Genomic DNA, 15170 nt, shown 5'->3' with positions numbered 1-15170 from the left:
TTTCTCAAATATTTTGAAAATTATAATAGAAAAATATAATTTAAATTAGTGAAAAAAAATTTCTGACTTACTCGCGATTTAAAGGAAAAGTAACTAAGAAGCCCATCAAATTGAAATATTTCCAGGAAGATTCGTAGTTTGTGGCTCCGGATCCTGAGTACATATATTGCCTTACATTTCGACGTTCTGACTCGTATTGACCCTTTAAATTCCTCCATGCATTTGTCACTTCCTCTACTGTAAAGAAAATAGTAAATAAATTAAATTTTCAAATCTAAATTGTTATAGTTTACTCTTCATTGAATAAATAAATTAATATTTACCACTAGTTTGCTGATTCGTTATCATAAATAGTTCCGTTGCGATTTCTTCCCACACTTCTTTCTTTTTACTCACATTTTTATAATCAGGAGAAGCCTTATCGTAAATAATACGATGTTTTTCTATAATATTAATTAAAATTTCAATTGCGTCTACCTCTGCCATTTTTGAATAAATGTTTTAACAAATAAAAGACGTTGCTAAGTAACGTAAATTTTTTTTCGAAAAAGTACATATATATATAATTAGAAATTGTTGGAGAATTATTAATTTATTATAGTTTATTAACTTTCTAATTTTTCTTTAAATTGGATGCGGCAACTGGAATTTTTAATTTTGTCAAAATTGATACCAATATTTTTTCGATCCTAACCATATCTTTGCGAACAGGTGATTTTACAAACAAATTTGTGTACATTTATTCTATATACATAGAATTTCTAACAAATGAAAATTTAGAATTGATAAATTATTAAATTTTTTAAAATTCTATCCTGCTCCATATTCTTGTTCTTGGGTAATTGTAACTATAAATATCATAAATTGAAAGAGATATTTTAATACATATTTTTTTATTGTCAAAAACTTATTTGTGAACTTATAATTAACAATAATATTAGAAAGTCATTAAACTTAAAATAAGATTAGAATCAAATATTTATGAAAATATTTTAAAATGTAAGTCATTTTTTATATTGATATTCTTCTAACACTTTTAACATATCTGAGAACAATTCTTCCTGCTCCTCATCTGTCAGTGTTATCCATTCTTTTCTGATTAAATCTAAAAATCCATCTTTCAAATTCATATGACGAATCGGCAATGTCGTAATCCGGTTTTTTATTTCTTTGGTTTTTAAATTCATTAATTTTGTTGCTTTTTTATTTAAATTTCGAAAATCTTGACATGCAGTAATAATTTCTTCTTCCACTTTTCTTTTTTCCTGTTTATTCTTATCATTTTTTTTTAATGCGAATTTGTCCAGTTTTGGAACTTTTAAACTTCTAGGCATTGATGGATTAATTTGTTGTGAAACAATGTTTTTCTTCGGTTTATTTTTGCGAAAGGTCGGTGTTGGTGAAACACGACTTAAACTGCAGGGTTGTGCTTGTTGATTGTTTGGCAAAACAAACGCATTAAAACCTTGCGAATTATCTCTCGAGCAAAGCATCGGTCTAGGTCGTTGGGCAATTACAGGGTCCTCGCGTCCTACATTTCTTTCAACAATTTTTATAGTTTGATTCTTGTTTTGTGGATGAGAATTATAACAATGGTCCATATCTTCTCCAACTATAAAATTTTCAACGTCAGAAATATCACCAGATTCCTCGCTCAAGTTTATTTCCATTGTAGTTGCTTCATTTTTGAATAGTGATTGATTTACTATAGAATTTCTGTAAATAAAATTTTTTCAAGTATAATTTTTGTAAATAAGATTAAATAGTCACATTTAGCATATTAATTAAACTAAAGATATGTTAAAACAACTAGTAAGATACATAACTAATTTAGAAGAAATACGCGGTAAATTTATTTAATATTTTTATACTATTTTAATTTAGTTAATTTATAAATTAAAAGAAAAAATTAGTTTTATTAATATTTTTAAAGAGATATAGAGAAAAAATTAAAAATATTCCTCGTGCATTTCATTGTTATGAAAAAGGTAAGTATCGAATTCCAATTTTATCCGGATTAATTCGAACCAGACCTAATATTTCCTGATGTACAATAATTAAATTATGAATTTTACTATTATAGTGAAAAATGTTATTTATTAATAATATGTATATTTCAAACAATAATAAATCGACTTATTTATATCAAAAACGATATTTTTATAAAATGTTAATGTAAAAACTTGTTTTTGTTTGCAGTGAAAAAATTCGTATAAAATTTTCAAATAATTTTTTTAGATAATTAATTTTTAATTTTAAATGATTCACTTATTATAAAACTTTGCAGTAAATACTAAATTTAAATTAATAATTAAAATTTTTTTTAATATGAAATTAAGCAAAAAAATTGGATTTTAGTGTCGCAGTTATTAGGATAACTATTAGACATTTTTTAACTATAATATTAATTTAAAAATTAGTACATTAAAATAAGAAATTTTAAAATACAATTTGTTAAAATTATTTTTGTTCAATATTTGAATTCAAAGAGATTCTATTTTTTCTTGTTTGATTTATTCCGTAAAGCTCATAAGAAATAAGTCGTTAAATTTATTAAAACATTAAAACAATTAATTATTATTATTGAGATTATTTGTAGTACCTCAGAGAAGTTGAAGGACTGCGTGGCAACACAGAACTGTTTTTAAGCTGATCGAAACCTGAAAATTCTCTCCATCTATAAGATGTGGAAGCAGTGTTATCTTGAAACGGAGGACTACACGATGATACTATTTCTCTTTGAGGAAGTAAAGAAGATAAACTTTTACTGTGTTCTTTAGAACTCGATGCAGCATTATTAATATCATGAGATGAAGTGTTAGGAGTAACCATGAATTTCCTTCCAAGAGTTGAAGAGAAGTCCTCCAAAGCTGAAGTGGAAGTTGAATCTGTGTTATCAATTTCCTGAAATTGAGAAGCGTACGACGGTATGGAATTTGTGTTGCGATCGTTTGATATTAATGCTCCATTATTGATATCCTTAGAGTTGTTGTTAATCATATCACGTGGAACTATAAATTTCCTTCCAAGCGTTAAAGGCAAGTCCTTCCAAGTTGAGCCTAAAGTCGTAGCTGAGTTGAGATCCCGTGAAGTCAATGTTACATTACTTGCATTTTGAGAATTAGGATTATGTGTAGGAACGAAATTTCTTCCAAGAGTTGAAGATAAATCCTTCAAAGATGAACTGGATGTCGAATCTGTGTTATGAATCTCCTTAAATGGAGGAGCGTACGATAGTATGGAATCTGATTCAAGATTTCGGTTTTCCTGAGAAATTGACGCTTTATTTATATTCTGTGATAAAGGACTGTGCGTAAAATCGAAATTCCTGCCAAGAGTTGAACGTTCTCTATGTTCTGGAGTATTTAAAGTTGCATAATTATCCTGATGAGTAACACTGTGCATCAATTCAAATGGAGTATTAATACGTTTAATAGATCCACTATTATTCGTTCCAAGATTTCTGCAAATAAAATTTAATATAAATTTTGTGCTAAAATGAAAAAAAATGCTTTATAATAAATAATTATAGGACGTTTTATATATTTTAAATTATAAAAATAACGTTCTTAGGAATCAATATAATATATATATATATTTGATAAGTTTGGCTACCAAATAACGATTTTTGATAATGCAATAATGAACTTGCCCTCTATAATTCTCAAAAGATGGTCTGAAAGTCTTTTGTGATTCTGCGATGTTATTATTGCCTTGAGAATTATTTACACCATCTTGAGGTTTATGTTTGATAAACTCGCTTAAAAATAGCATTTCATTATAAAACAACCAATTCATGTTCCCATTTTTATGGTGCCTTGTAAAATTTTGACGTAGTGCTCTCCATCGTTGAATTGGATCTATAAACAATTCAAAAATATTAATTTCTTGATTCATCTGGCTCACAGTAGTTCTGTATTAAAATAATTTTAAAGCATATAAGCATGGTTTAAAATATATAACAAAATTGAATATTTATGTTAATAAATTTAAGAAATAGAATGATTTTTTCCAGCATTAAAACAATTGCTTCTTAGCTTTACCTATTATACTAAATCCATTTTTGGCCAAAAATTCACTGACTTTTTGCCACGCACTTTCTTTCCTTTGCTTGTGAAATAAACCACTATTGGATGAATTGTCAAATAAACATGGAAAAGATTTAACTGCATATATGAGAGCTCGATCTGAGTCATCATTTCTATTCATAATTATTCTTTTTGAAGCAAAAATAATTTTCGACTCTCTCAATTGCCTTGCCCGACGCAACGGCCAAACTTCTATTTTACCAAAAAATGCGAATGAAAAATAAACAAAAAACTTTTGTTGCTAAGAAACTGAATGGACTATTATTAACCAAAACAAATGAATATTTCCTACAAACCATATTTTTAATTTTTGTGAAGTAAAAAAAAGTAAAGTAAAGACTAAAATTAATAATTATTTTTATTATTAAGTTAGAGCTGTGCAAAATAATACGAACCGAACTGTTCAAATTTTTTTGCCTAGTTCCAATGTCGAATATTCGACATTCGAGCTACTACAACATTCGAACCGAACCGAGTTTTGTTCGATTTTGGAACGCTAAAATGTCGAATTTCTAAATTCGACATTTCGTCGCCCAAAAACCGAACCAAACTCGGTTTGAATCGAATTTTGCACAGCACTATTTAAAGTGCATGGAAAATTCTATTTCCTAAACTTATTTTTTTCTTATTACACTCGATTCTTGTTATAACGAATCTCGTTACAACGTTCTCTCGTTATAACGAACATTAAAACTCTCGATACAACGACAAAAAAAACACGAACGAATTTAAGAATTCAATTTAACCAAAATTTTGGTTAACTCAAAAAAAACGACAAATTTAATCGACTCTTAACTTTATTTAACCTAAAGAATCTAGTGATCCGATTATTATTAAAAATACTTACTTTTTCTTTAAACTGATTCTATAATTTAAAAACTTTTAATATAAATAAACATACATTACGAAAAATTTTGCACGTATTTGACGTTTGAATAGAACGTGAAGTAGGATCTTCTCCTTCTGTCGTTATAACGAGATTTTGAAGTCCCGAGATCGTCGTTATAACGAGAATCGAGTGTACTAATTAATAATTTTTTCTGGCTATAAACTTTCTTCATTTCGATTGAAAATAATATATAGAAGCTTTATTTTCTGCATTTAGAAAAGAGTTAAAACATTTTTACAAAGGCAGATTAATGTTGTCTAAGTTTCGTAAATTATTTAAAGAAATAAAATTTTTAAAATATTTTATAACTCTCTAAAATCAAAATTATTTGACTTTTTTTAAATTTAAAAATAGGGTTGACACAGGTCAGGGAAAGCAAGGAATTTAGGGAAAAGTTAATAATGAATTAATATTCAATTATTATCTAAAATTTTAAATGAAATTCATTTTTTGATCTATTTTTATTAGAATTTAATTATTTAAATACAAAAATAAATAATTTAATGAATTAAAGAAAATGAATTTATCATTCGACAGTTAAATATTAAAGGTTAAAGAAGCTATCAATTATGAATTATCTTATCGAGATTTCAGTAAAAATTTTATTATTTATGAAAATAAAAAAATTTAATTATGACTAAGAAATTTGTAAAAGAAAATATTCAAAAAACATTGAAATGTGGAACATTTTTGAAAATAATTGAAATTTTAATTAGAATTTTTAAAAAATTTTGAACATAATTTAATTTCTGCAATTATTTACCTATAATTTCTCTAAAATTCCCTAAATTATATAGTACAATTTACAAACTTTCGTCCTTTTTTAATCAAATTACGGACTTTACGAACTTTTTTTCAAAAAAATTTGATTAAAACTTTTTTAAATAATTGAATTTTTTTGGAAAATTTGATTAAAATAGTAAATATTAAAAATCATTGAATTCGTGAAATTTTTTGAAAATAATTGAAATATTACAAAGAATTTTATTAAATTTTTTTTAAAAAATTGCATTTTCGAGAAGAATTTTATAATTTCTAAAAATAATTGAAAATTTTTACGAGAATTTTAAAAAATTTTTGTACATAGCTAATTGAATTTTTTGCGAAGAATTTTATTACTTTTCAAAATAATTAAATTTCTGTAATCATTTGTAATTTCTCTACAATTTTCCAAATTATATCGCAAAATTTACAAACTTTTCGTCCTTTTTCAATCAAATTACGGACTTTACGGACCTTTTTTCAAAAAAACTGACTTTTATGGACTTTAAGTAAATTTACGGACCTTTACTTATTATTTTTAACTAGCTGTCGTACCCGTCTTCGACGGGTTTTAGTTTCTACCAATACATTTAAGTTTCTACCAATCTGGAAAATCAGGAAATAGCTAGGGAATTTAATTTGACCGGAAAAAAATAATAATTAGTTACCATTATAGCTATTTTAGTAGGAAAATATTACTATTTGAATCAGTGATTGACTTTTTGTTATCAAATTAGTTATTTTAACCAATTCAAATGCAGAGAACAATATTTATCAATTTGTAGTACTTTAATTAATGTATTAAAAAAATTAAATTTTCCATACAGTTTTTGGAGTTATAGTAGAGTCTAATTGGAACTAATTGTATCGCAAGTAGACCCTACGTTACGACTGCTAAAACCTAACATAAGACCTAAATTTTAGGCTGAAAGTAGGGCTTAAATTTTGACTCGGGTCTGTTTTCATAAATATTATACATCAATAAAAATTGAAGTAAAAAGCAATTTTTTAAAAGCGAATTAATATAATGAAACTTTTTCTTAATTTGATAGGAAAATTCCCGGTTCGGCATATTCCCAGCTTTTTACAGTTTTTCCCGTTTGGTAGATACCCAGTTAAATGTATTAGTATAAACAGAAAACTGTACGACAGCAAGTAATACAATCTATATTTATATGAACTTAAGAAACAGTATTTTCATAAAATAAGTAAATTTTTATAGCCATTTGTAGATTTATTTATGGATAAAATCAAGTAAATTTAAATTTGACAAAAAAGAGATAAACCGTGAAAAGTTTGGACAAAGCAGGGAATTTTGTTAAACAAAAATAGACACCGTGTTAACTTTTGTCTTTAAATTGCTCAAAACATCTCTTAAAGTTAAATCTAGAGTTAAAATGAAAAAACGTTTTAACATGTAAGTTTTTGCCTAGTGGCATAATATGCTTGTATTGTATCACAGGTGACTTACAATTCTTGACATCCTGCGAAATCATTTTAATCATAAAAAATTTCCATTTTCAATATTTCTGAACTTCTTGAAAATATTAGATTGATTTGATAAATAATTTTGAATTGCACTATTTTGACATCAAAATATTAATCAGAGACTCCAAAAATACTACTGAATTATACTTCATATAGTAATTAGTATCGATTTTTTGATATATTGAAAATTTTTTTATATTTCTTGTAGGATAGTATTTTTTGCAAAATTATGATAAAATCTGACTAAATAACATAATATTCATTTTTAGAAAGTTTAAAAGCTATCCATTAAAAATTGTGAAATTTGGAAATTTTCCATTTTTCAAGTTTTTGAAAATATTTTATATTTACATCTTAGTTGTAGAATAGTATTTTTTGAAAAATTATGCTAAAATGTGACCAAATAACATGTAATACTCAAATATAGAAAGTTTAAAAGCAATCCATAAAAAAATGTAAAATTTTGAAATTTTCGATTTTTTGAAAACATTTTTATACTTACATATTAGTTATAGGACTTTATTTTTTGCAAAGTTATGCTATAATGTGACTAAATAACATATAATACTCAAGTATATAAACTTCAAAAGCAATCCATGAAAAATAAAAAATTTTGAAATTTTCGATTTTTTGAATTTTTTGAAAAAATTGAATATCTCCCGTTCTAATTAATATTTTTTAAATCTGTAAATTTATAAACCTTCCTTGGGTCAATACCTAATAACCTACCAAGTTGGACTTAAATCGATTCACATGTTTTTGTGTGATTGGGGTACAAAGTTTTTGTGACAGACAAACATACATACATACATACATACATACATACATACATACATACATACATACATTAAATTTTTTAAGAACATTTTTGGAATCTCTGATGTCCATAATAACTAATCATGTTAACATTTTGAAGTTTTAAGCAATGTACAGACAGACATCTGATTTTATTAATAAGGATTGGAAAGGCAATATTAATTATCACTATTAATTTTTAACTAAAAATTTGTAAAACTAATTGTAGGCATTGAAAATATTGTTCAAGAGTATTTCAAGTCATGATGAAAAAATTACCTGACATTTCCCGGTTTTCCAGATTTTCCAGGTGTTGTAAACACCCTGAAAGTACTGGAAAAAATTAAAAGTTTAGAATTCATAAAAAAATGATGAATTTTTGTGTCTTTTTTTGTTTGGCTCATAAATTATTAATTTAAATTTAAAAGAAGTACGTTTACAATTGTCATATAACTACATAAAAGAACTTAAAAAGGTTATAATTTTTAATTTTATAAAATTTCAATTTTTAATAAATTTAATTAGAAATTTTGCTGAACCTAGATTTATGAAACATTTTAATAATTCAAGTTCTTCTGACATAAGTTAAATTTTTTAAGTTACAAATAATTGGAGAATTTTACTTATTTTCAAAAGTTATAAAATTTTTTGTAATAATTTAATTATGTTTAAATTTTTTTTAGAAATTCTCGTTCAAATGTAATTATCTTTATAAATAACATAAATTCCAATAAAATTCTTTGCAAAATTTCATTTATTTTCAAAATTTTTCTCAATTCAATTATTTTTAATATATATTATTTTAATAAAATATTCCAAAAGAATTTAATAATTTAAAAAAAAATTAAATAAAATTCTACGTAGGAATTTAATTATTTTCACAAAGATATTTTCAAAAATAGTAATATTGAATATTATGAAATATTAAAATATTATTAATATTCTTCAAAATTTTATTAAAATTTGTCGAGAGAATTGAATTTAAAGAAACTTTTAATTATTCAATAAATAAATTATTTTTTTATTTAAACAATTTTGTATTCTCGTAGAGTTTTCTAATAAAAATTAATGTAAAAATGAATTTCACGTTAAATTTTAGATAATATTTAAATATTAAAAGCATAAAGCATGTATTTTTAGAAACAATTGAGTTTTGAAAAGGTATTAAATTAAAAAAACCATATTACTTTAATTCAATGAAATTATGAGAAAGTTTATAATTTTAATATACCTGGACGCATCCAAAATTGAATTAGTTGAAGTAGATAGCACCCGCCTCTGATTGAAAGTAATCTGCTAGTCTTTCTCGAAATTCAAAACGATTTTGGGGAATTACGTCCTCCTCGATGTCAGGGTCTACTGTAGGATCTGAATAATAATTAAAATTATTATAGCAATCAGTATTGTTTTACTTTCTATTGTAAAAATGGTTAAAACTTGAAAATTTAAATTTGTTTTCAAATTAATAAAAAGCTTTATTCATGATAACTTATATGTAATTTATAACTTACTTATTCGATGAAAAGTACTTCTATCCCATTCAAAATTTTCACCTCGTTCTAATTTTTTATTTAAAATAAAATTGTGCAGGCACACAAGTGCTTCCACAATTGCTATTGATGTGTCCAATTTGAATGATAATTTTTTGTGGAGAATTTGCCACATCGAGCACAGAATCCCGAAGGCGTCCTCAATACAGTTGCGGGCTCTCGATAATCTGCAAATAAATAAAGAAAAAAATTTCTTCTTATTTTATAATCTACAAAAAAGAATAGAAATTAAAAAATCAACTAAAATACATTCACCTATAATTGAAGTTTCTTTGCCTTTCAGTAAGGCCACGATGTCTGGCAAACGGAACCATCATGTATGTTTGCTGTTGGAAAATTTCATCCCCTATAAGAAAATGAGGCATGATGATATTTGATCTCGGCAGACGACATTCTGGAGGAAAATCTGCCTCATTGCGCTCTAGGCAGTAGTGAAAATAAGTATTTTTAAATGCTGATGTATCACTGACAGATCCTGTAAAAAGTACATTGTTTAACAAGATAAAACTAATATTCTATAATAATTTTTTGTCATATCCATTTACCATAATCTCCTACGTCTATCCATATGAATCTATAGTATGCGTCGCATGCAGCTAAGAGCTTAAAACTAAAGAACTTCTTATAATTAAAGAAAAGGCTGCCAGAATGCGGTGGTGATTTGATTCTAATTTCCTTTCCATCTACGATTCCTACGCAATTTGGCCTATCCCACTTAGCACGAAAACCACCAGCGATTATTTTCAATTCGCGCTGGGTTTTTCTTCTTAGGACGAGAGGCGAAAGTTCTCTCCAAATAATCGGACATATTTCCGCGATAATAGCATACGTTGTAGAACGCCCAATACGAAAAAACTGTCTAGTTGTTGCTACACTATCGCCGTGAGCTAGAAAACTGAATAAAGAAAAATAATAATGAACTAAAATAAATTTACATTTTTTAAAATCTAAATAAAAAAGATATTCATAATTTTAAAATCCTACAAGCTTCTAAGACTAAGAAAATTTTGTTAACTATCATTGAATATTTGTATAACTTTTTTACAAAGTACTAAAATTTAAACAGATAAATCTGTCACTTTTTCAATTGTACATAACCATAAAAACTTGTTGCCTTTAAATTATAATATCTTATTTCTACGAACGTTCTACAAAATTTTTTAATTTTTTCTGATATAGTGAACTTACTTTAGACACAAAGCTAAACGCAATCTTGTTGGTAATGGGCGACGAAAGCTAAATTTTTGAAGATGAGGTCCAACAATATTATGAAGTTCTTCAAAATCCCATGGTGTCATTCTGGTCATTTTAACGAATTCCTCTTGATCGTTTTCGGCATAGTATCGAAAAAGTGCTTCGTATGCTCCGAAAAGTTCACGCACAGCATCCTGTATATGGGGTCGGACCCACCAACGACGAACAACAAACCCAAACAATTCATTCAATCTTCGATATTGATAAACAATATTAAAAAACTGCAGCGTTATTAACGTGAATAAGAAGTATAATTCCATATTACTTTCTGTAAATATAAGAAAAAAATTAAACAAATAATTTATTTTGGTTTCATTATCACCAATAATTAGATAATTTTTCTTTATTATTTTCTGAAGTTTGAGAAAAAAGAAAACAAACAAATTTTATTTTTTAAAAAAGGAAAAATTTATTTAAATTAAGAACTCAGTGTGTTTACATTTTGCGAAACATTACTAGTAGTTAGAAAATTTTTCTGTTATAAAATAAAATTTGTTTGTTTGTGGAAAAAAGTTTAAAGTTACAGTGTAATTTATATATATATATATATAATAAAAAATTACCTTTGACGGAAAAGCTTTTGATAAAAAGCAAACACTATTCACTATATTATAAATAATAACCTGGTTTTCGTTTACGTTATATATTTCACTAAATCCATTAGATTACCGGAATAGCGGAACTGGAACAAATGTCAGAATTTTGTAACAGTTGGCAATCAACGTTCTGACGTCACATCAGCGCGCTTACATTAACGCGCTGAAAGTATAGTTTAGGCTATTGTGGACCTTCCATAAGAGAGAAACTCGCCCAATTTTGATTGAGCTGTGAGTCTAAACGTCAAGTAGCGCTGCACAACAGTTAATAGCGGAACTGTTCTATCAACAATTTTTCAGTGTACACTACCGTCCGTGAGTGTCAGGACGCCCCTTCTTTCATGTGTGGAAAAATGCATAAAACGTAGAAAATAAGAATGACAAAAATTTTTCGTATTTTTTTCCTTAAAGCTAATGAAATTATAAATAGACTGACAACTGATCGAAGAATTTTCGTTGACTATTCTGTCAGATACAGAAAAAATACTGGATTTTGCATGCTTTTCGTAATTTTTTAATTTCTCGAAAACTAATTAACTTTTATTAGCGCTCTTGGTCTTGTTTTAATCTCTATTTAATGTAGAATCTAAATTATTAACTGGTTTTGTGAAATAAATTTTTCCAAAAAAATTTGAAACCGTAAAAGTAGGATTAAAAAAATTCAAAAAATTATGATGAATATTAAAGTGTCAAAAAAGTCAATGTAAAATATGTTCATTTAATAGATATACTAAAATTCAAAAAAGCTTTTTAATTACTTAATTATTTAATTAAAAAAAATTTTTTTTTTGAAAAAGTGTCAATCTGTTTTTCAAAATTTTTTATCCTACTTTCACAGTTTCAAATTTTTTTTGAAAAATTTATACCACAATAACATTAATTAATTTAGATTCTACATTTAATAGAGATTAAAACAAGACCAAGAAAGCTAAAAAAAGTTTATTAGTTTTCGAGAAATTAAAAAATTACTAAAAGCATGCAAAATCCATTATTTTTTCTGTATCTGACAGAATAGTCAACAAAAATTCTTCGATCAGGTGTCAATCTTTTCATAATTTCATTAGCTTTTAGGAAAAAAATACGAAAAATTTTTGTCATTCTTATTTCCTACGTTTTAAGCATTTTCCTACTTATGAAAAAAGGGGCGTCCTGATACTCACGGACGGTAGTGTATACATATGTGGACGAAACTTTTTTATTCTTTTTTCTTAATCTACAGGGTCCCACACGTCGAATCATGCATTTTTTATTAATTTATTGATACTTTAAGTATTTTATTTCGTTGTTAGACAAAAAAATAAAAAGGGACCACTTTGTTGGTCTATTGCAAAAGTTGTTTCTGTTTCAAAATAGAGAGGGCGGAAAAGTTCAAAACCTTTTGATTTTTTATCTGGAGGGTGTATTAGATTTAAAATAACTCTTATCTGAATAACTTCCCAGAAGAACCAGAGAAATTCGCATTACAATTTTTAATTTAGTTTTTTTAGAAATGGAAATTTCGATATTTTCTTAGATTATTCATAATAAAGTCCCTCAAAAATTTTTTTTATGTCTACTGACTCTTTTTTTTCTTCAAATAACTCAATAAAATAATACTTGACACTTAACTTCTTAAAAAATCCGTTTTATTAATTAAAAAACACATTTTTAGAAAAGGGACCATTTTGTCGGGCCGTTGCAAAAGTTGCTACTGTTTCAAAATGGAGGGGGCGGGAAAATTCAAAACCTTGAGATTTTTTATCTTAAGGGCGTACTAAACTTAAAACAACTCTCATCTGAATAACTTTCCAGAAGAACTAAAAAGTTTCTATTACATTTTTTGATTTCGTTTTTTAGAAATTAAGAAATGCAATTTTAGAAAAGGGACCAGTTTGTCGGATGTCTGTTACTTGTTCATTGTTTAAAAATAAAGGGGGGGGGGGAATTCGAAACATTTTAATTTTTCATCTTTAAGGTATACGAGACTTAAAACAATTCTTATCTGAATAACTTCCTGGAAGAACCAAAGATATTTGCATTACAATTTTTGATTACGATTTTCTCGAAATGAGGTTTTAGACATTCTAAACATTGAAATTCTGTAACTCATCGAATTTTTCACCAAAAAGGTTCTAAGACCACTCAAAATTTCCCAAATTTTGCAAAGAATCCCCCCCTCCCCATATAGATAAATCCAATAGTGCCAAAGTGGTCCCTTTTCATGCGAACGTTCACATATATTTAATGACAATAAGTAACTATTATAATAATTATACTACATTCATATAAATAATATAATTTTAGTAAAAAAGACAATTTTGCGTTCATTCGAATATTCTTTTCAATTATTTTCTTAACAGACCATTTTATATTATTTACAAACATGTTCGCAGTTTTTATTCACAACACTTATGCAACTTCAAATAATGATTTTAGTTTTAGTTAGTAGTGAATTGAATTTTAACTCTGATTAAAGTTGGTAGTAATTAAAAATAATTAGTACAACTCTAGAATCAAAGTGAAGGAATGAGGAGAGATTACAATTTTTATTTGTATTTTCTTTCGATAGGAAGGGATGTTTTTCGTCATGTCAGTGTGGAAATAAAAAAATGACAATCCTCTTGGTTGCAATTAGACGAAAAAGATTTTATGAAAATAAACTTGTCACATAGCTTATCGAGACAGTTTTTATATGACACACAGCTCATTAGAAACTAAGACAGCGTCACGTTTAAGATTGTTGTTGAGAAGTAGAGAGAAAAGTGTTTTGTGTTCCCTTTTCATTGGGAGTGTATTTACCCTTCCTTCCTGAATCAATGTCGTCGACTTCGTAATTCAACATAATCGCACGATTTTCTTTGATCATGCCGCCACATGTGGATAGAGTATATGTATGTATATAGTCTTTCAATGATCAACGACAAGTAATTGCGCATGTTTCTTGTCGTGAATCGATCTAAAGTCGCGGCGAATGGAGAATCGTATCAAGAGCTGGAAAAGAGCGCATACACACGCGTTAAACTGTGCGACGACAAAGCGTTTCTTCATACATAATTATAAACAAGCTGTTGACAAACCAGCACGACATCGGCAAGGCAGATCGATCGTCTCTCTTTTCTATTAGCTTTGACCATATGTATGAAAGCGCCCATGTACTCACGAGACGGTGATAGCAGTTAATTAAAATAGCGAGCACTTAGCCCCGTATTAACGCGAGTTTATTGCTGCCAGGAATTCATTGAAACCTTCGTAATCGTGACTGCTCATTGTAATTATCCTTATACCGTTTTCCTCTTGCGGTCAACGTGGTCGTTTTATTCTCCTTGTTACTAACCAACTTTACTTCAAAAAGACGTGATTATTACATAATATTTTCCGGGAAAATTCTTTTCAATTAAAAAAAGAGAAATTATTGGAAATTTCAATCAATAGGCCTTTCTATACTCTTTTAATCGTATCCAGGTTGCAGATTTTTATTATTATTATTAGATAGAATTTCTTATAATTATTTATTGTCATCGTTAGATCTAGGAAGTTCATTGTTTTCACTAATTTTATTATTTATATGTACTAAAATTATTTATAACTAGCAGAGCTACGCGCGCGCGATATTTCTGCTTTTGTCTTATGATACTTAAGACCTTATTACATTGTGTGTATATAAAAATGTGACTAAGACTTTAAGATGTTTTTTTTTCTTCTGAAATATTAGAAAAAGATTACAAATTTTTTTTAAGAATATTAAAAACATAAAAGACGGAAACCAATA

At 26.8% G+C, this 15170-nt stretch overlaps 2 protein-coding genes across 2 annotated transcripts; both read right to left on the bottom strand.

Annotated features, from left to right (window-relative positions):
* Positions 1–1004: 1004 nt before the first annotated feature.
* LOC122501148 (probable cyclin-dependent serine/threonine-protein kinase DDB_G0292550) lies at positions 1005–9365 on the bottom strand. Its single transcript, XM_043610422.1, has 5 exons — positions 9254–9365; positions 8302–8355; positions 3653–3860; positions 2603–3463; positions 1005–1716 (listed from the first exon to the last, which is right to left on the bottom strand). Exons 1-5 carry the CDS (start codon positions 9261–9263, stop codon positions 1005–1007), a joined length of 1845 nt encoding a protein of 614 aa, XP_043466357.1. The 5' UTR covers positions 9264–9365.
* LOC122501147 lies at positions 9275–14243 on the bottom strand. Its single transcript, XM_043610421.1, has 6 exons — positions 14201–14243; positions 10761–11094; positions 10118–10467; positions 9849–10047; positions 9534–9739; positions 9275–9390 (listed from the first exon to the last, which is right to left on the bottom strand). Exons 1-6 carry the CDS (start codon positions 14241–14243, stop codon positions 9275–9277), a joined length of 1248 nt encoding a protein of 415 aa, XP_043466356.1.
* Between the last annotated feature and the right edge of the window lie 927 nt (positions 14244–15170).

Source organism: Leptopilina heterotoma, unplaced genomic scaffold, assembly GCF_015476425.1.
Source record: "Leptopilina heterotoma isolate Lh14 unplaced genomic scaffold, ASM1547642v1 Lhet_204, whole genome shotgun sequence".
Classification (NCBI taxonomy): domain Eukaryota; kingdom Metazoa; phylum Arthropoda; class Insecta; order Hymenoptera; family Figitidae; genus Leptopilina; species Leptopilina heterotoma.
Note: the sequence above shows the minus strand (reverse complement) of the source record. Positions and strands in the feature narration are given on the sequence as shown.

Excerpts from the sequence above, each read along its gene's own strand:
- LOC122501148 (XM_043610422.1), bottom strand. Across the intron at positions 3,464-3,652 it reads TCTTTTGAGAATTATAGAGG|AAATCTTGGAACGAATAATA; the intron begins GCAAGTTCATTA and ends TTTTATTTGCAG. Across the intron at positions 1,717-2,602 it reads AGTCCTTCAACTTCTCTGAG|AAATTCTATAGTAAATCAAT; the intron begins GTACTACAAATA and ends TTTTATTTACAG.
- LOC122501147 (XM_043610421.1), bottom strand. The coding sequence starts at position 14,243 with ATGTTGAATTACGAAGTCGACGACATTGATTCAGGAAGGAAGG. Across the intron at positions 10,468-10,760 it reads CGTTTAGCTTTGTGTCTAAA|TTTTCTAGCTCACGGCGATA; the intron begins GTAAGTTCACTA and ends TTCTTTATTCAG. Across the intron at positions 9,740-9,848 it reads CATCGTGGCCTTACTGAAAG|ATTATCGAGAGCCCGCAACT; the intron begins GCAAAGAAACTT and ends ATTTATTTGCAG.